Raw genomic sequence first — 20527 nt, 5'->3', positions numbered from 1 at the left:
AGTGCAGGTGACCAGCTCAGTGGCCACAGAGACACACCTCAGGGATCGTCACTCCCTTCCCAGCCCCGTCAGAACGCCCGGGCTCTGCAGCCGGTGGGGCTGGGCTGGAGGCCAGACGCCTCCTTGCCCTCTCCGTGCGCCCGGGGCCACCGCATAGGGACACATCCTGTCTCCTCTGGGTCTCCTCCAACAGCCCCCTTGAGCCTTCTGTCCAGAGGCCAAAGGATGGCAGACAAGCTGCTTCAGGTCACAGTGCAGATAAAACATTCATAAACGCGTCATTTTAAAGCTGAACGCAAATGCGACAAAGCTATTACCCTCAGTGTAACCCTGCGCGAGGCCTCCAGCCTCCTCACCTGAAACGCGTGCACACGAGACCCTGGACACCCAGCCAGGGCTCCAGCAGCCCCGCTTTGGGGGGCGGGGGGGACGCGGGGATTGCCCGCAGCAGCGTCGGCCAGCACCGTGACTCCGCGGGAGCTGGAACCCAGGAGACGGGGCCACCGTGTCAGGGAGACGCAGAGCCAGCAGGAACACATTCTGGATGCGAACCCCTGTCATTTCTGCCAAAGCACCCCAGTTCCACACCCAGAGCCCGAAGACCAGGTCGGATGCCAACGCCAGGCCCGGCCGTTAGATGTGGGCTGCACGTGTGTCCCCAGGGGTCTCGCCCTCCTCAGCTGTTCTCTGTGGTTCGGTCCCTCACCGCTGTTCCTGGTCATCCCCTGGGTGCACCTAACCGGTCGCTAAGGGACTGGGGGCCTGTCCCAGAGTCCACAGCCTGCCAGGACTGGAGGTCGGAGGTGCACCTACAGGGAAGTGACAAGACGCGCAGACCCCTAGCAAGGACTGAGTGGCACAGGTCTCACTCAGCCTGAGCCAGGCCTGCAGAGGGAAGACATCTCCACAGTCCCCAAGCCCTGAATAAGTTGTGATAAACCCATCCTGATGGAGATACGAAGAAAGAAAGTCTTAGCGTCACTAAGGACGTTCTCCATGCTCCTTCAATACTACCTCTAAATCCCCAGGCCACTGGTTTAATGTCGCTCTGGAGCAGGGGGTACAGCCCTCTTCCAGCTCCTCCCCGCACACTCAGCAGGGAGCACAGTCTCACTGAACATGCTCCTTTCTATAGCCTTCGCCGGCTGACAGTGATCTACGCCTGCTTCCTGGAGGGGGGCCCACGTGAAATGCTCACGACCTCAAACCTTAATGGGCTTATGAAAAAGTATGTTGTAAGGCGACCTGCTTCTCGGTCTAATTAGATTAACCCAATCCGTCAGGCTCACCGCCGCCTGAGTCACTGAGAATCGCGCTGCAGAGCCCTGAAGGTTCAGGAGGGCCGCGCGGCTGGCACGCTGCTCGGCACCCCATGGGCTCTGCACTGAGCACGCTCTCCACCACCAGGCACCACAACCCACACTCCTGAGGGCACCGCAGAGTGTGAAGGCCCAGGGCCACCTTCTGGAGGAGCCGAAGAGCAGGTCCCAACGACCCCTGCAAATGCAGGACCACGGAACAGAGGATGGAGCCTCGGGAAAGCCTGCACATCGTCTGAACGCAGCACCAGTCGCTAAGGCGGCAATGACCCAAAGACGAGGCTGGACAGGCAACGGGGCAGAGCCTGCAGCTCTGGGCCCTCCTGCACGCCTGGCCCCTCCGCCACGCCCATACGAACACCTCAGCAGGATGCCCGGCCGCCCCGCCAGCTCCTCCCCTGGGCCCCAGGGCTCCATCCGCCACTGCCCAGCAGGAGGATGCGGGGCTGGCGAGAACCATGACGGAGAGCTGAGCGCCCGGCGCCTTCACCAGAGCCCCGAGGCGGCCCTCACAGCAGCAATGGGGACTCTTCACGGGTGGGATTAGAGGTGCAGCCACAGTAGCAGGTCGTGCTGCAGGTGGGACTGGCGGTGTGGCCACAGCTCCAGGTAAGCATCACAGGTGGAGCTAGAGGCATGGCCACGGGAGCAGGCTCTGTTCTCCTTTACGGACAGGAAACCAAGGTTTACAGAGGTCAAGTCACCATCTGGGAACAGAGCTGGCCCACCTCCGCGGATGAGACCGTAGGTCGGCCGCCCCTCACGGCCCCTGTCCTGTCCCGGCCCCCAAACACCCCGGGAACAACCACACCCAGCACAGACCCTGCAGTGCAAGCCGTGCGCGCCTGCCTCTTCCAGCCTTGGAACACGCTCTCCCTCCCGTGCACGCTGCCCCTGCTTCGCTCCGAGCCGGCTCTGTGCCCCGGCCTCCGCAAGAACTCCCCGTGCACCCTCCGACCCTCAAGGTCCCCTCGGGGAGCCTCCTCAGCACCCCTGGGCAGAGTGCGGGGCCCCCCACGTCCCCGGCGCCTACTTCATCACTTCCATCACAGCGCTTCCTGCCCGGGCTGTAACTACATCACATGTCCACCTCCGCCCCAGGCTGCGGACCCCTAGGGGGCAGGGATGCTGCCTCGCATGTCTCAGTGGAGTCCCGGAGCCCCACCCCGCCCTGTTTTTTGTGCACCCGGGTTCACATTGTACTTGGTGGGCAGGCAGCTGGGTGGAGGGAGGGAGGGAAAGAAGGGCGGATAGAAGGAAAGACAGATGCCCGTAGGACATCAGAAGATACGCCCCCTTTGGGCTTAGAAAAGTGTTACTAGTAGAACGAACTTGCATTTCCGATGACAACTGAAATACAATTCCACGGACTGACAGGCTGAACTCCAAATTCAAAGTTATTTCTGGGAAGGCACACACCCCCGCCTCCCAACCTTTGCAAAAAAATTTTTTTTCATCTGAAAGCATTAGTGGGCCCCAACACCGTGCTCACTCTGTGTGGACATCAAGGACAGGTTTGAAAACGCAAAGGCCCCAGTTGAGGGCTTCATCTGCCGCAGGCCTCCACAGCCCGCCTCTCCGCCGACAGCTGCCACCTCCTGCCACCTGCCTGCAAGTCTCCGGAGCAAGTGCCAGGCCTCCGCCGGCGGGCCAGGGCCCCTCCCCTCGAGGGCCAACAGGCGTCTCCAGCACAGGAAGCCCGACAGGACTCCTCCCTCCCACGCCCTCCCCAGTCTATCCCACCCCATCTTGCCCAACACAGTAAACGCACCTGAACCATCTCCTGCCACCGAGACACGCATGCATGAATTAGCTCCTGCTGCTCGACAAAGCCCACGAGCCGGGGCAGGACAGGCGTCCCTCGTCTTGCTGTCTGCGTGGCTCAGACCTGCTTCGGCTGGGTTTTCTGGCTCAGGGCCTCGCACAGGCTCAGCCCAGGGCCAGCTTGGGGCCGTGGCCATCTCGTGTCCCCAGGCTCGTGGCTGATGGCAGCCTCGGGTCCTCCCCTCTGGGCAGCTGACAACGTGGCAGCAGCTCCCCTCGGAGCAAGCCAGGGTGGGAGCAGAGAGACGGGGTCACAGTCTCAGAGGTGACATCCCCACACGCTTGCTGGATCCCCTCGTAGGAAGTGAGTCACCACCTGCAGCCCACACTAGGGGGCGGTGCCCGCAGGAGGGCAGGACACGGACACCTGGCAGCGGGCACCACTGCAGGCCCTTCCAGAAGCCTCCCCCGACCTAGCCGCGTCTCTCACTCTTCAGCCCGTCCCTCTGACTCCACCTTCAAACTTCAGGGTGTACATAAAGTCTGGAAACACCCGTACTGTACCCTTCACCAGATGTCCCAGCATGGAGATGCCCGGGCAACGGGCACAGTCACACGCGGTGCCTGATTATTGCAGATCCAGCTCTGCTCGCACCTCTCGCCTGGAGCCTGCGGGCCTCTCCACACGGCCCCCACCCCATCCCGGCCGGGCTCTCAGGACGCCGTTAGCCTGAAATGCTCTTCCCTGAGAGCCCCTCCCAAAACTCCCGTCACACAACAGCGCCCCTGCAGGGCCACCTCCTGCGGACCACCTCCCTCCCCCCCGCTGCCCCTGGCTGCAGAGCCCTGCGCCCCCACACACACACAGCCAGGCCCACCTTCTCCCCAGGGTTTGCTTGGGCTCCCTGACCGGGAGGCGGGCTCTGTAAGATCAGGACCCACCTCTTCCGTGGCTGGGTCCCCAGCGCCGAGGACAGGGCCAGGCCCACAGCAGGCACCCAACAAACGAGCACTGACTGTGACTCCGGGGCCCGGCCGGCCACAGGGGTCCCACACCGCCGGGCTCCTTCCCGGGAGGCCGGGAAGTCTGCTGAAGTGCAGGGGCGGCCTCCCCTCTGGCGACAGCTTGCTCGCCGCCTGCAAGGATAGGGAGGCTGCACCAATGGGGAGACTTCACCTAAAATGGCGCAAACGGCCACGTCTGCCGCAGCAGACGAGGCATCGCAGGACCAGAGCCAGCTCAGGGCCTCGGGGCGCGCAGGTCTCTGCGGCAGGCAGCGGGGGCCCTGGCACGTGAGGGGGCAGCGGGCAGCTGGCCTTCAATGGGCCCGGAGGCCCTGCCCTGCCCCCTGCCCCTGACTGCTGCGGCCGGGAGCTGTGAGACACGGGGCCGCATCCCAGAAAGGGCCCAGCTAGGCCCCCAGGACCCTGGAGGAGCTCAACACACAGCCCTGCCGCCGCATGAGAGCGGAAGGCTGCAGCTCGGTCCCCTGCCCTCACACACAGGGAGCTGTAGGGTGCCAGCTCCTCAGACCACAGCCCCACTGTCCCCGCACATGGCAGAGTGCTCGGCCAGGGCTGGGGACACGTGGATGGCGGGGGCCCAGGTGGTGGGACCCTGCTTGGGCCACACGCTGCTGGAATGACGCAGAGGCCAAGTCACTTGAGCTCCGAGACCCCAGTTCCAATTTCTGTAAAAACTGGTTGATAACAGTGACAGCCCGGCAACAGAACCCAGAATTTGTACAGCTCTACAGTTTACAAAATACCGGGGACAGCGGTGTGGGAAGAAAAGGGCTCTTACCCAGCGCCCACCGTGCGCATGGTGCTTCCTAAGCTCCGCGCGGGAAGCACCCAGTTCCCCACGAGTCTGGCTGGCATGGCCGCGTCTGCCCCTGGGCCCGAACAGCGGCGCAGCTGTGTAGCCCACGTGGCCCCCGGGCCCAAAATGCTGCCTGCCTCGCCCTTTACAGGACCTATCTGCCGATCCTTGCATTAGAAACTCCTCCTTAGTCCCAACAGCAATCCTAGGAGCTGAGCTTCAGGACACTGGACCTGCCCAAGGCCGTGAGGACAGCGCTGGGCTAGGATGGGGAGTCCGTTCTGCCAGAGTCCCAGAGGTCACAGTATCCACAGGGCTTACGTGGAACATAAAAACAAATCCTTACGTTCCATTTGGCCACAGAAGAGCGATTCGGAGCTTTATTGGTAGAAAATGCCCTCCTGCCACTTCACTCTGACGGCGTGTGTGCCAAGAGCCAGGGCCAAGGGCCGGGAGCACCACCCCAGGCTGCTCTGAGGCTCGAGTGAGACGGCCCTGCACCAGGAGGGAGGGGCGGTGAGAAAGGGAGCAGCTCGCCAGCCAGGCCCCCAAGTGTGTGTGTCCACGTTTCCTCTCCTGTGTCAACAGCCGGCCCCTACAGACGCACTCGGGGACACGAGCAGTACGTATACATTCTTAATTAGAACTCCAGCGGCCTTTAGACGCCACTAAGAAGGAATTTAATAAATGCTTTAAGTCAGTGAAGCCACCTTGCAACACTCACCTGGCAAAAGGAAGTTTTTCCTTTTCTTCTAACACAATCACTAGGTTGTGGGAAACGTCAGCCTCCGTGGGGACCCTCAGCACGCCCTCACCTACCCAAGCCGCAGTCCTCGGGATGGGGCGGGGGCCACTGCCATTCCTGAAGTCACACACATCATCACCTCTGCGTGGACACGAGGCTGTGATGCCCCCTCCCCTGGCCCAGGGCCAGTGATGGGTATCAGCCAGTGATGGGAAGACCTCAGTGAGAGCCGGAATGGGAAGGAAGGAAGTTACTAGAATGTAGAGAACAGATAGCACCGTTCTGAGAACCTGGCTCTCACATTTCCATTCCAGAAAGCTGCTGACGTTCTTTTTCACTCCAAGATAGGTCCCAGCGGAGCACACCCTTCTGAATCAGCCTCGGGGCGCCGGGGAAGGAGGGACAGGGGCAGAGCTGTCCACCACCCGGCGCGCCCACCTCTTCGGTTCTACCGACAAGCCCGTCAGCTTGGAAATGCCCGGGGTTTCCCACCGCGGCCCCCTCCCTGCACAGGCGCACCTCTCAGAGGACAAGGGGCTCCAGCCAAGTCCATTTCCTCACATTCTCCCCAGGGCTGGGTCGAGTCACTGCCCCGCCGGACCTGCACCTGACGGCTGCTGCCTGATGCCCAGAGGTCCTGACCTGCCCGCTGCTGCCCAATGCCCACGGGTCCTGACCTGCCTGCTGCTCCCCGATGCCCACGGGTCCTGACCTGCCCGCTGCTGCCTGATGCCCACAGGTCCTGACCTGCCCGCTGCTGCCCGATGCCCACAGGTCCTGACCCGCCCGCTGCTGCCCGATGCCCACGGTCCTGACCTGCCCGCTGCTGCCCGATGCCCACTGCTGCCCGATGCCCACGGGTCCTGACCTGCCCGCTGCTGCCTGATGCCCACGGTCCTGACCTGCCCGCTGCTGCCCAATGCCCACGGGTCCTGACCCTGCCCGCTGCTGCCCGATGCCCACGGGTCCTGACCTGCCTGCTGCTGCCCAATGCCCACGGTCCTGACCTGCCCGCTGCTGCCCGATGCCCACGGGTCCTGACCTGCCTGCTGCTGCCCGATGCCCACGGGTCCTGACCTGCCCGCTGCTGCCCAATGCCCACGGGTCCTGACCCTGCCCGCTGCTGCCCGATGCCCACGGGTCCTGACCTGCCTGCTGCTGCCCAATGCCCACGGTCCTGACCTGCCCGCTGCTGCCCGATGCCCACGGGTCCTGACCTGCCCGCTGCTGCCCGACGCCCACGGGTCCTGACCTGCCCGCTGCTGCCCGATGCCCACGGTCCTGGCCTGCCCGCTGCTGCCCGATGCCCACTGCTGCCCGACGCCCACGGCCCTGACCCGCTGACCCCACCCGTCCCTGACAGAGCAGTGCTGCATGCAGCTACCCTGGGTGGGCCTGTTCAACATAAATCTCAGGGAACCAAAATGCAAACCAGAAATTCAGTTCCTCGGTCACACTGGTCATATTTTTCGAGTGTGGAAAACCCACATGTGCCTAGAGGCTCCCCTCTGGGTGGTCCCGTCATCCTAGAGCCTTCTGCTGCCCTGGGGCCTCTCTCCCTGGCTCGCACTCTGGTGCGTCCTCTTCTGCCCGGGGATGCCCTCCTCCGGCTGCCCGGCCCCTTCCCCTGACCTTCCCTAAGCCACGTCGGCCACGCCCACGAGGGCCTTCCTTTTAAAGGCCGAGTAACGTTCCATTGCGTGTGTGTGTGTGTGTGTGTGTGTGTGTGCGCGCGCGCACGTATATATAGACACACATACATGTATACACACACAATTTCTTTATCTTTTCATCCATCGATGGACGCTTGGGTCATTCCATATCTCGGCTGCCATGAACATGAGGGTGCAGATAACTCTGTGAGATAATTTCATTGCCTTTAGACAAGTTCCATAAAGTTGCAGGATAAAAAAAATACATCAACATACAGAACTCGGTTGCATTTCTATAAACGAACAATGAACTGTTGGAGAGAGAAATTAAGAAAACCATCCCATTCACAACTGCATCAAAAACAAAATGCTTCGGAATAAATTTAACCAAGAAAGTGAAAAATCTGTTCACTGAAAACTAAAAACACTGATGAATGAAATTGAAGAAGACATAAATAAATGGAAAGACACTCCTCATTTGGGGATTGAAAGAACTAGTACTGAGAAAACGTCCATATTACCCAAAGCGACGCAAGGCATTCCCTACCAAAACTCCAATGGCAGTTTTCACAGATACAGAAAAACAAACCTAAGATCTGTATGGAGCCACAAAAGACCCCGAACAGCTAAAGCAACCTTGAGCTGGCCGACATTCTAATGCCATTTAGGAGAAAAGAAATACAAACCAGGAAACGCACTTCGATCTCCCATCTTTCAGGAAATCAGCAGGTGCTGACCCCTCTGGCTGTCTCCTCCCAGGCAGGTCCCCTGGTGTGTGTGTGTGGGGGGGGGGACAGTCCCACTCACAGTGGGGGAGGGGGGTTTGCCGCACCGCCGACACCGGGAGAAGCTCACGCGGTCCTCGTCCGTGTGGTGGGACAGCAGCCCCGGTGCATACCCCAGAGAGCGAGCAACTGGGGGACCAGGGACCCTCCTCAACAGCACACAGGCACACCTACTCCCATGGTCTGGGAGGAGGTCAAGCAGCTCAGACAGAAGGGCGGCTTTTGTCCCAGGAACTGCCGGGGGAGGAGCTGGCCCGGGAGTCGGGGGTTGCGGTCCCTGTAGTCAGTCGCCTGTGCCCACCAGGCCTCCAGACATAAAGTGCAGCCAGGGACGCGGGGAGAGAGCGCAGCCCTAGGACCCACCTCTGCGCCCAGGGCGCTGGCAGGGACGCACGCACTCCCCAGGACTCCAGCCGCTGCCGGGAGATGCCCGAGGTGCAGCCCTGGGCTTCGCAGGGATGCAGAGGCCCATGAGCCCCGAGCCACGGCCACCGTCTGGGGCCCACCCACGTTACAATAAAATAGAAGCCGCGTCTGTGGCTGTTTTTCCACAGGAAAGCAATTCCAGAGAAGGTGCATGAAACCAAAGACCCCGAGGGAGGCCCGCTGAGGCTGGAACGCAGGCCTCAAGGCGCAGAGCAGCTCTGAGCGCAGAGGGGCGAGAGCTGAAGCGCCGCTCGGTGCCCGCCAGCAGGCAGGGTGCCCTGCAGCCCAAGCCCCCAAAACGCGCAGCCGAGCTGCTTTCCGGCCTGCTGCCCCAGCCCTCCGCAGCCCGGGACTGGCCCCCCAGGCCCTCGGGGCCGGACCCAGAGGGCCGGGCTCGGCTTCACTGTCCAGGTGGCAGCAGGAGGCGGCAGGTGTGGCCTGGAAACACCCGCGTGCTCTCCCGTCAGCCCCATGGGGCCCTCGCTCGCTAGGGAGGGGGCCCACGCCTCCTCCGCACGGAGCGGGGGCGTGGAGGGGAGCCCACGAGAGGGGAAGCGAGGGCCGGGAGGACACGGGCAGGACGGAGCGCATCCCGGCTGCCCCGACGGCCTCAGCCCTGCGGCCGTGGACCCACAGCACAGCACAGGGGCCCAGAGTTTTCTCTCTCATTTGAGGTCCTCAAAATCCACGTGTCGGCTCCAGCTATGGCGGGTGGGATGCACCCTTTGCACCGGCTCCCTCTGGGAGCTGGACCACAGCAGCCTGCACGGCGCCCGCACCCTGCGCGCTGCTCGCATGGGGCACATCACGCCCCCACGGGGCAGGGCTCACCTCCCTGCTCTTCGGCTGCTTCTGGATGATCTGCGCTTTTTAATTGCCTTTCTTCCTCCTTGTAACTAATGCCCCTCATCCGTTTTTGTGCCATCGTCTAGTCCACGGCCTCGGGCACATTATGGGTAGCCTTTTGTTGACACATGCCCCAAGAGGATTTTAAGCTACCTTGCTTGTAAGGGATTAAAGAGTTCCTGAAACCTGTAATGGCCCAGCTAATAAACACCCTGGTTTAAGGGAGAGTAATCACCCGATTGCCATCCTACGATTACTATGTACTTTCATTGCCAAAAGATGCAATACAATTTCATGGTTACTTGGGCCTGTAAAATAGAAATACCCCCAATCTTTAAGATATGAAAAGGTGTATGACGAGGGCACTGTCAGTTCACCAATCCGCCCACGGCACAAATGAGGCAATACCCCCAATCTTTAAGATATGAAAAGGTGTATGACGAGGGCACTGTCAGTTCACCAATCCGCCCACGGCACAAATGAGGCAATACCCCCAATCTTTAAGATATGAAAAGGTGTATGACGAGGGCACTGTCAGTTCAACAGTCCGTCCACGGTACAAATGAGTCAATTCGTAACAAAATTTAATTTCAAGAAAATTAACTCAATAAAGATGCCACAATTGTGCTTGAAGTTTTAATATCTATTAGGAGTTTTAGCGAAGTGGTGCAGGACCACAGACGCGCAGATCCATTTTCTGCTCCTCAAAATGCGACTGACTTAATACCTAATTTATTCATAATGGGGACAGTATTACAGGGGACTCTGTGTTTAATGAGGGGGGTCAGGACCTCAGTGTAACCCATCACCAGTGCAGAGCGTTCAAAATTTACAGGATGCGAAGTTTTGTTTCCTGCGACGTAACTGAGACCTGATCGATTGCACCAGGCCAATGGCCACTTTAACCAAACAGCCCCCCCAAAACGGCTTTACATCCCAGGAAATGTGAGTGGCTAGAAATTCTGTAGCTGTCAAGTGCCTATGAAAGCAAAACCAAAGTGGGGGATTCGGACGCGGTTGCTGACCGGTCGTAATTTCTGTAGCCAACACCATTAGAACACACAGCTGCGCAAAGGAAAAGCAAAGTCACAACACAGGGCTTCAGAGCCACAAAAACAGCCACAGACCCCGCGCCGGGCACACGGGCCGGCGTGAGGAACAAAGCTCTGGGCTACTGTTCTCGATGACCTGGGAGAAGTGTGCTCAGAATTCAAGGCTGGTGGGCACGGGGGCCAGCAGGGCAGCAGCTCGAGGCCCCCATCCCACGGGACGATCGCGCCATCTAGACCAAGGGCTCCACTGACGAGGAGGCCGGGGGGCGAGGCCCTTCCAGCCTGCTCGGGGCCTCGGGACCCCACCGCCGTCTTCGTGGACGTCCATGCACGGAAGCCCAACCCTGCGCCTGGGGCTCCTGCTGCCCCGCGAAGAAGCCCGTGGCCTGGGGCTCCCTCTCCCAGCCTCCAAAGGCAGCTGCCCCGTCCAAGGCCCACAAAGGGCTGGCGCCCAGTGCAGGAAAACCTTGCCTCCCCGAGTTAAGAATGAAAGCCAGCCTCTGAGGAGACGCCACTCCAAGTACACACAAGGTGCCTGCTCACCGCGAGGGATGAGGAAAGGCCAGCATGGAACCCCCGGCACGGCCTCAGCCTCAGCAAACATCTCCGAGAAATGGGAGAGGCGTTAGAATAAGCAACGTGACACTCAAGGGAACAAAGGTGGTTTGTTCCAGAAAACGCTGTGGAGAGGAGGAAACTTCACAGCGCACTGAATCTGTCGGGGACTTTTTAAAATCTTTATCACGAGTGACTCAAAACACAGACAAGGTGTGAGTCCTGAGCGTGAGTGTGTCCGGCACATGCAGCTCAGAGTCTCGCTGGAGTTACACCTGCCCCGGGGCCCCGGCCAAAGTGCAAACTGCACAGCGGGATGAAATCCAGCTACAGGTAAAACTACATCAAGTTCTTTTCCCTGTCTTACATCTAGTCAAATGACAAGAACGCCAGAAGTGGACTCTAAAAAGACGGCATTTCAGCGGAGAGGATGCTTCGAAGGCGAAATCGAGCACCGCAAACGGACGCAGAGCAGCAGGCGGCGGGAGGTGAGGCGCCGCGGGCACCCGCAGGAGGGAGGGCGCGAGGGGCGCTCACCTGGTAGGTGTCCCACAGGCGGATGGTGCAGCGCAGGGGCACCTCGCGCATCAGCAGGTTGTTCATCCAGCGGAAGGCAAACTGCAGGTACCTCACCTCGTGCTGGTCCAGGTGCCGGTGGACTTGCCCTGCAGGGACAAACACAGGCCCCGCGGCTGTCAGGAGAGCCCCCGGAGGTCTGCCCCTTCCCTGAGGCCCCGGGCTCACCTCGGAACCCCTCCAACCAGCCGAGGCACCGCCCCCAAGGAGCACGGACGGAAAAGGAACTTCCACCCCAAGACCTCAGACTCTCTTCCTCAAGGAATATGGGTGGTGACAGCAGTAACGGTAACTAGGACCATGACAGCTCCTGCGGGCGGACTATGCGCCCCGTCTGGGATGTCCCGAGCCCCACCCCAGGAACACGGGCAGGCCCAGTCCTGCCCTACAGACGGCGGCACTGGTCCGAGAGGCCGGCGGACGCTCGGGGGCACGCGGCGGGGCTCAGCTGACCTTCACCCATATGGCCCACAGGCAGGTCCACCAGATATGGGCTGCAGTCCTGAGAGAGGGGATGGCTTTGACCTCCTGCCGGCCCAGGTCCCACGGGCTCCCGGGCCCGGCCAGTGAGGGGGCAGGCGGGCCCATCCCTGGATCCCAGGTTTGGGGCTTCTGTGAAGACAGCAGGGCCGCTGGGGAGAACCAGGCCCGATGCGCCATCTCCCACCGGCCACAGAGTCTCCCCCCGTCACGGCGCTCCACGGCTCGCGCCCCCAGCACTCCCTGCCCAGGCCTCTCTGCTGGGCTCTCAACCACCCGCGGGAAAGGCTTCAGACTGGAGCTCCGAGGTCCTAGGACCCTGGAAGTGCCCCTCAAAGGAAGCAGAGACTCTGGGGGTCATGGTGACTGTGCCGCATTTTCCCAACATTCTGCCCTGGGAAGAGCCACTCGAAGGGCCAGGGGAGGACGGGTGCTGCCTTATAAAACAGGCAAGTATGGCCTAATTATCCAGACTGGGGACTGGGACGTGCCCACCTTGACTTCCGTCCACCAGGACCCACGAGTGTGGCCCACGGCCCCGTGTCTGCACATGCCCGGAGTCACTGGCTCCTCCTGTGGTCTTAGCCCCCGCTCCCCGCCTGCCCTGAGAGGCAACCCTGAGAAAAGTGTACAGCTCCTTCAGTTCTCCCAACAAAAGTTCTAGAAGCGGCAAACAAACAAGCGACAGCCAGGGGATCAGGGAAGCGCGAGGCCAGCTCAGAAGGCCGCAGTGTGGGCCGACAGCGACCTCAGGGGTTCCCAGACGTCACCCTCATCTCAGCGGCTGTTAAAACACAGCGTTCTCGGTGCATCTCGACTTTCTGGATCAGAATCTTCCCGGCGGGATCTGCGTTTCTGTGTCTCCAGAAGATTCTTATGTCAGCCACACCCCTGTGCTGGGAGCCCTCGCAGGGACAAGTTACACAGGCACCCGGGCCCCCAGAGACAGAGGAAGACGGGGCTCCAGCCTCTGACGCAGGGTCCGCGTCCCAGGAGGAGCGCCCCACGCAGGGCAGGGCTGGCTCTGTGGTCCGCTCTGCAGCTTCTAATCAGCTTATGTTGTGTTAAATACACTTACTTGTTAACTTCACCTCACGACCCAAAACGGTCCCCTGCTGCTCCAGCGGAGGATGAAGTGGGAGCAGAGTCACAGCACAGAGCCTCCACAGCGGCAGCCCCGGCAGAAACGAGCCACACGGCTTGTCACCGAGGAGAGCCCTGGGGTCTGCAAGGGGAAGTGTCCTCCTCCCCGTGTCCCCAGCTTGTAAGCTCAGGGGGCCGCCTAATACCACGAGGGAATTCCTCTCAAGATGTCGTGAGGGCCCCGTACATGGCCCACAGTTTGAGAGACACCAGCTGGCAGACAAAGAAGGACCAGCTGGGCCAGAACCGCCCTTCTGGGCCCCCGGCCCCCAGCACTGCGCCTGCTCGGGTGACACCGTGTGCCCGGCGAGGCCCCACCCGGGCGCCGCCCCAGTCCCTCCCCCCGCGCCAGCCTCCTTCCTCCTGGTTCCACAGCCTCCTCCCTGGACCCCGTGTCACACTGCCCGGGCTTCGCTGCTTAGGGCCGTGCCCGCCCCAGGATGTGAGCTGCTCCACAGCAGGTGTGGTGCCTGAGACCCCTCCGCACCTGCAGCCCTGGGACACACTAGGTGCCCAGTAAGCGTGAGCCAGACGACGGGTGAATGAATGAATGAGGGAATGAATGAAGTTAGAAAATGGGTAACTGAACACGTGAATAAACCGCCCATTTCTCAGTCACCCCCCCCATTTCTCCACAACGAGATACTGCGGAGCTTTCCAGCAACGCGATGGGACGTCCTGCTCTTTTTAAAGAATTAAGATCTACTTCTAAGCTGAAAACAGCAGCAGCTACAAAGCCGGAAAGTTCCGTGGGGCCCTGAGTGGCCCCCCGTGCCCGTTCCCCAAGGGTGGCAGCCGAGGCCGGGGCACCGACGCGAGCACGCTGGCCAACGGGAAACGCAAATACCATCAACACTTGAAAACCGGCAGTTCAGAAAATGAATCAATTTACTGAACAAAGATCTTTTACACAGAAACAGGGGAGTGAGCTTCCACGAGTGCAGTCGGCAGCGGGGGCAGAGCGGGCGGAAGGATGGCGACAGCTCCGAAGAGAAAACCGCCTCCTGAATACAGAGCGCCCGAAGGAGGGGGACCCGGCAGGGGCCGCTCCCAGGACAGGCCTGGACGATCAGGGGCTCCAGCACCCGCCACTCACTAGCCACTGAAACTCTCCGGGACACATGGGCCGAGGACAGAGCAGCGGGCGGCAGGCCGGCAGGGCCAGGCGCCTCCTGCCCAGGCCCGCACGGGGCGCCGACGCCACCCCACACCAGGCGCTCGCCGGGTGTTGATAATCGGGAAGGCGGAGCGACTCCGAGTTCACCCTCGCGGATTCAGGTGGCTTTTCATGGGTTGTGGAGCCCTGGGTGTCCCTGGACCGCGGTGCCCTTGGGGTGGGACCTTGTCTGGACCCAGGGATTGGCACAGAGCCAGGCCCGGCGTGTGGCGTGTGCCCGGCACATTCGCGGGTCGAGTGGAGTGACGGCCGGGGCCGGATGCGCTCGGAGGCAGGGGCAGGGCGGTGGCGTGGAATGAGCCGCCCGCAGTCCCCCAGCCACGTCCCTGCACCCGCAGTGCCACTGGCCTCCTCGGCTGACGCAGAAGGTCACCGTTTACAAGCAGGGAAAACAAGCAACTCTAATAAGTGCCCGGGAGGCACACGACACCTTTCTAACGTGAACTGGCGAGCAAACTGATTTGCAAAATCAAACACATACTTCCGGAACATCTGTCACTGAAGGAACCTAACCAAACAAGTAAAAATAAACCCCTTCTCTCCTCCGGCAGTCCCACCTGAGGCCCGCCCCACGAGGCTTTGGCAGACGCCACCCCGTCTCAGGCTCGGCCAGAGGAGCCCATTCCAGTCGGAGCGCGAGGACCAACGGCCCACTGGCCAGCTCTCGCCCACGGGACCTGTGCCCACGTGAGAAGCAGGCGAGGTGGCCCATCGGGGGTGCACGTGGCAGCAGCAGACTCAGGACTGTCCCTCTCCGTGTCCTGAAATGACCCCACGATGCCAAATGGGCCCACAGACCCGCCCGGTATCTCCAGGTACCAGCACCCTGGGCACAGCTGGGGCCTCTGCAGAGCAAGGGCCACAGCGTCAACCCCACGAGGACACGGGCAGAGGCTGCTCATTCATCAGCTCTTTCCGGGAAGCTCTCGGGCATCTCCATGTACGCCACCGCCTGTGACAGTGAAGCTACAGAGGAGACGTGGCCGGCGTCCTGCCCTCCACGAGCTCAGCAACGTGCAGGAGAGACAGAAAGAAAACACAACTTTGAGCCTCCGAGCTGTCTATTTCACCAGTTACCGACTCTGAGTGTCCTGAGGGCCTGGGCTTCTCTTCTGCCCGACGCAGGCCCGAGCTCCCGACAGCAGCGAAGCAGGCAGCCCCGGGCCCACCTGCTGGGGATGCGAGCCTCGTCCGCCAGGCTCCGACCCACGACCAGGCCACCCCAGCCAACAGGAGCAGCCATCCCAGGACCGCGGGAGGCACTCCTCGGTCACGTGGAGGTGGCCGTTTCCACCGATGGCCTGGCTAATCCGGAAGCCACAATGAAGAGTGACGTGGCCACGGCCCCCGCCCACCTCCTAACGCACACAGTGAACTTCTGGGGAGGCCGCCTCCTGCCCTGAACGTGTTGAAAAATGGACGCCTCAACCCCAGCCATTACTTTCCATTTGTATACATCGGAGCGCAAACGTACGCGCTGGAAAGATTCTTATGAGCAAGTGTGAGCAGCTGCTCTGTCGCTGATAAAGGCAACTCGGTTACAGTGATTCTGGATTTGAAATTTCCATTTCACTGGAAATTAGAGGGGACATGGAATGAGTGATCAGGCAGATGTAATTATTATCATCTTTCAGGCTGAGGAGACGTTTTTCCATCAAGGCCTTCTGAGGCAGACCGCCACAAAGGCACAGGAAGTGCCCATCGCCCAGCACGTGCCGGACGCTTCTCCCAGCACCTGAAACAGCGCGTCTGCAGGCTGGGAATTCTGCTGAAACACCTTGTCTTCTTCATTAAAAACCAAAATAAATTACACAAACAGATTGTGTCCCAAGATTTATGCTAAAAAGGGGGAAAAACCACGTATCCCGTTGACTTGGCACGAAGAATAGGCACTGTTCACGCAGGGCCAGGCACTGCCTAGATTTATCTGCCCCAAGAGTGAACCTAACTGCTCACACGTAGATACCTGACAAGGAAAACCGCCCCAAGCCACCCCCAACCCACTTCTGCTGGGCGAGGCCCGAAAAGGCTTTGGTTTGGGGTTGGGGGGTGGAGATTTCAATCCTCCAATCAGTTAAAAAGATAAAGAACTAAAACAAGAGCCAGTGGCAGGGACTGCAGGCCTCTCCGCGGCCGAGGAGGCCTTGTTCTGGGCTCACCCACCCTCCTCGTCTGCCAGGTCTGATGGACGGTAACAACAAACAGCTAGAAAAAAGCATCAGGCCCAAACAGGGGCAGGGCTGAGCCGCACGCCCAGGACCCCCGGCTGAGGACCCAGGGTGCAGGGCTGTGCCAAGGGGCAGGAGGAAGGAGCCGGACGGAGGACGACACCCAGGACGCCTGGCCCAGCAGCTCCCGGGGGAGAAGCGTCCAGGGCTCCCTGCTGCAGACAGACCTGCCGTGGCCACCCCCAGAGGCCACCAGGAGGACAGAGGGCCCGAGCTGGGAGGGGACCGGGCGGGCAGACGGGGGGAGTGAAGGAAGCAGCTCAGGACCCAGGACCCTTGACTCCACTCCCCAAGCACACAACACGCTCACGCAGTGAGCAGGCCTGTCTTCTTCCTGAGGCAGAGCAGAGCCCGGGTCAGACTGGAGAACAGTAGAGAGACCTCGGGTTACAGCATCAGGAGAACTGGGCTCAGATCCCAGGTCAGCTTCCAGAAGGTTCTCCAGGCTCTCAGCACCTCCAGGCCCTCCCTGGAACGGGGAGAGCCCCAGCTCCCTCACAGCACCCTCTCGGGAAAGTCCCGGGGTAGCGGCTGCCATACGGTGGGCACGTGACACAGGTGCCAGACCAAGAGGAGGGAGGAAGGGCAGCTAAGCCTCTTTCCAAAAGGAAATCCACCAGGGAAGCTCTGAGCAGGCGAACAAGGCCTCCGCTGAACAGGGCGCCTGCTCTCGGCCGCCTCAAGGAAGCCCCGGAGAGCAGACACGGCTCCCAAGGCCTCGGGCCACAGGCCCATGTCAGGCTCCCCACAGACCCTTCTCAGCCATCACAGCGCAGTGAGCAAAGGGGCAGAGGCAGAGGACTCAGGACATGGGGACCTAGACAAACAGCGGGAAGGCGGCCAGGCTCTGGGCAGGGGCTCTGCCAGGACCTGAGACCAGCAGACGCATTGCCCCTCTAGCCACAGGGGACACGCGTGTTCTGACGGCTCCACAGGTGACAGCCCCTGGTCCCAGGGTCTCAGGGTCGGGGCTCGCAGAGGCTGGACCTCAGGACACGACAGGAGCTGGGCACTGAGCTCCATTATGCCCACGTGAGGAAGCCCCAGTAAAAACTCTGGACACGCGGGCTCAGCGGGTGAACACGTGAACCGTGGAGGGCGACAGGCCCTGACCCCAGGGCCGAGAGGAAGCGCCGAGTCCCCGGGCCCCTCCCGCCTCACCCTGCACTCTCTCCCCCGCCGGCTCTCCTGAGCTCTGTGAGCTGCTCCACGAGCAGGCCTTGGGGCCCCAGGAACCGCTGCCTTTATCACTGATGGGTCACAAGTGCGGGCGGCCTGGGGACCACGGGCGTGCGGCTGGCGCTTCCCGGAGAACTGCGCCCTTCACGGGGGTCTGACGCTCACCCTGGCAGGGAGTGGCAGCGCTGTGCTGCGGGGCACCCACTTGGCACTTGGTGTCCAAGCAGAGGACTTCCTCCAGCATTAAACGACCCTGAGGGTTCAGATCCAGACAGACATCAGGGCAGGGGCCCAACTGCAGATACGTTCTCCCCAGATCACTCCTCCAAGGCTAGTTGAACACAGGCCAGGCTGCGGGGTCGCTAGCTTGTTGTATAGGAAGAAGAGGGGTGGCGGTGACGGCGGGTCGGACCCTACAGGCTGCCGCCCGTTTGTAAAGTGGGCAGTACACGCCCGGGAGGAGGTCACACCGGGCACACCTGGCCTTGGGGACAGGGACACCACCCCACTCTCAGGACCCCAGCATAAACAGGAGAGTGGATGGAATGAAGCCTCCCAGCAGGTTGTAAAGAAATAGCGTTTATCTGGCACCACGCACACCATCTTTCCATCCCTAGAGAGGCACTACGTTCTACTTTTTCGACAGTAACGTCATCCAGAATACGAGTTCTCCTGGAGCTACACAGAACTGACGCGACGAGCTACGAGACCACGCTCCCTTCACAGACGTGCTCACGAGTATCTCGACAAACGCCCCAAACGGGGCTGTTTCCACAGAGCGGGGCACCGACTGCTCCACAAGCCACGTGAGGGCTCCCTGCCCCTAGCCCTGGCCACGCCCAGAGAAGACAGGAAGTGGGTGCGACGCCAGATCCGGTGGATGGACCTCGGCCCACCCCCCACACCCATGCAAGGCTCCAGAGGGGACACAGGGCGGGGCTGGTGAGGCGTGCAGATCTCAGCGAGCTGCACTGTGGACAGACCTGAGCTCGCCGTGGGCAGGAGGCCAGCCCTGACACCACCTAAGTCTGTGATGAAATCGAAGACGTACAGCTTTCCCAGAAGTCTTCCCTCTCTCCCGATGCACTTTAAGACTGAGAATCCGCCACAAAATATGTGTGAGAGTCTGACCTGGATTTGAGACTCCCCATGCCTGGTACTGGCTGGTCCCTGCCTCCCCACATTCAAGACTCAGCTCGAGCATCACTGCCCTTTTGAAGCCTTTTCTGACCTCTCTCCACCCTGGAGCTGACCCCCCTTCCTCAGTGCCCCTACCTCGACTCCTAGGGAGTGCCTGTGACACTTCGGTGGCCTTGAGGTTTGCATGGCTGGGTGCTCTCTGCACACACGCAGCCGCTCCTGGCCTGGCCCTCGGGATGAGTGAACGGTGGGGCTCGTCCTCCCATGGGACACCTGTGTAAACCAAAGACTCAACAGTGGGTGCCATGAAGGCAGCTTCCCCAAACATCCACCTGGGGCTCCTCACGTGTGAGCCGGCCAGCCAGGTGACCACGGTGCGGAGCGGGGGACCTGAGGCATGAACACCGGGCATCTGCCCGCCAGGAGGCCAGCACCCACACCAGGGTCTGGGCCGCCCTGACCAGGCTGGCTGACAGGCCAGCAAGTGCTCAGGGGGCCTCTCCGCAGGCCCCCCCAGGGCTCCCAGTGCTAAGACAGAGGGGGTGCACCAGGGTTTCGGGGCACCAGCACGCACGTGCACACAGTCTTAATGAGCCGGTGAAGCCCCGTGCTACCGGGAAGGGCTGGGCTCTTGTGAAGCAGGGAAGGACCGAACCAGGGAGACGGGTGTTTGAGACTCTCCTGGCTGCCCTAGTTCAATCCTCAGCTGCTCGGCCAGCCCGGGGGCATCTGAAGTGAGGAGGGCTCAGCGGAGGCTCCGGAGGCCTGGCGGGGCTCTGCAGGGGCCTGAGTGGCGGATAAGCAGAGGCTGCTCTCCACCAGGGGACGACCAGGAGGAAGACAGCGGCCTGCGGCTGACCCTGCTCGCCTACAACCGAGACCCGCAGCATGTTCCAGGGGCCGGGCTGCTCCCGGGAAGGAGCCAGCCCTCCCTGCCCCCATCCTACCTGCTGAGACCCCCCAGCATGGCTGGATTTCCTGTCCCGGCCGCTCTTCCCAGCCCTGGCTCTCCCGCTGCTGTTGTCAGCAAGCAAACGACGCAGAACAGCCCACACGGGTGGTGCCGCGGGAAACCTTGCTCACCCAGAACGCCTGCACACGTGTGGTCGCAGGCCAGGATGCCGTTCCCGCTGGAGCGCTTTCCACACCCAGGGACGGTGTGAGGACAGCGAGAATAAGGGCACCAAGAGGGAACTGCAGGTCTCCTCGCAATCAGGAGAGAGGCATCCAGGTGTAAGAAGGAGGTGGGCCACAGTGTCCACACACCCCTGTAAGGCACCCATTCAACGTGGAGCTAAGAGCATGTGTTGCCCTCAGGCTGCTTGGCGCAGATCAAATGAAGAGACACCTTCCCCACGCAGCTGACAATGTGAGGATACCCAAAGCGACCCCCTCCAGACTCCCCAGGTGCCACGTGGGGACCCGCACCCCTCAGCCCTGCGTCCCGTCGCACGGTGTCATTTCCCGGGTACACACGACGGGCAGCTCTGTGGCAACGGCTCTCTGTGCCCATCTCGCCCCAGCCCCTAACCGCCTGCTGGTCTCCGGTGCCCCCCAGGCGCCAGCTACAGAGGACAGCCGCGGGTCCGCGTTCTCACCGCGCGGTGCCAACGGGTCCCCACGCGCCAGAGAGCCGGC

General features: G+C 61.4%; 1 protein-coding gene across 1 annotated transcript in view; it reads right to left on the bottom strand.

Moving 5' to 3' along the window:
• The window catches only part of TBC1D22A (TBC1 domain family member 22A), a 314915-nt gene that overhangs the window by 72359 nt on the left and 222029 nt on the right, over positions 1-20527 (bottom strand). The window contains exon 11 of the mRNA XM_082851042.1: positions 11504-11631. Within this exon, the coding sequence (XP_082707168.1) occupies positions 11504-11631 (128 nt within the window). The remainder of the gene's footprint in view (positions 1-11503; positions 11632-20527) is intronic.

This window comes from Leucopleurus acutus, assembly GCF_964270905.1.
Source record: "Leucopleurus acutus genome assembly, chromosome: 11".
NCBI lineage: Eukaryota > Metazoa > Chordata > Mammalia > Artiodactyla > Delphinidae > Leucopleurus > Leucopleurus acutus.
Note: the sequence above shows the minus strand (reverse complement) of the source record. Positions and strands in the feature narration are given on the sequence as shown.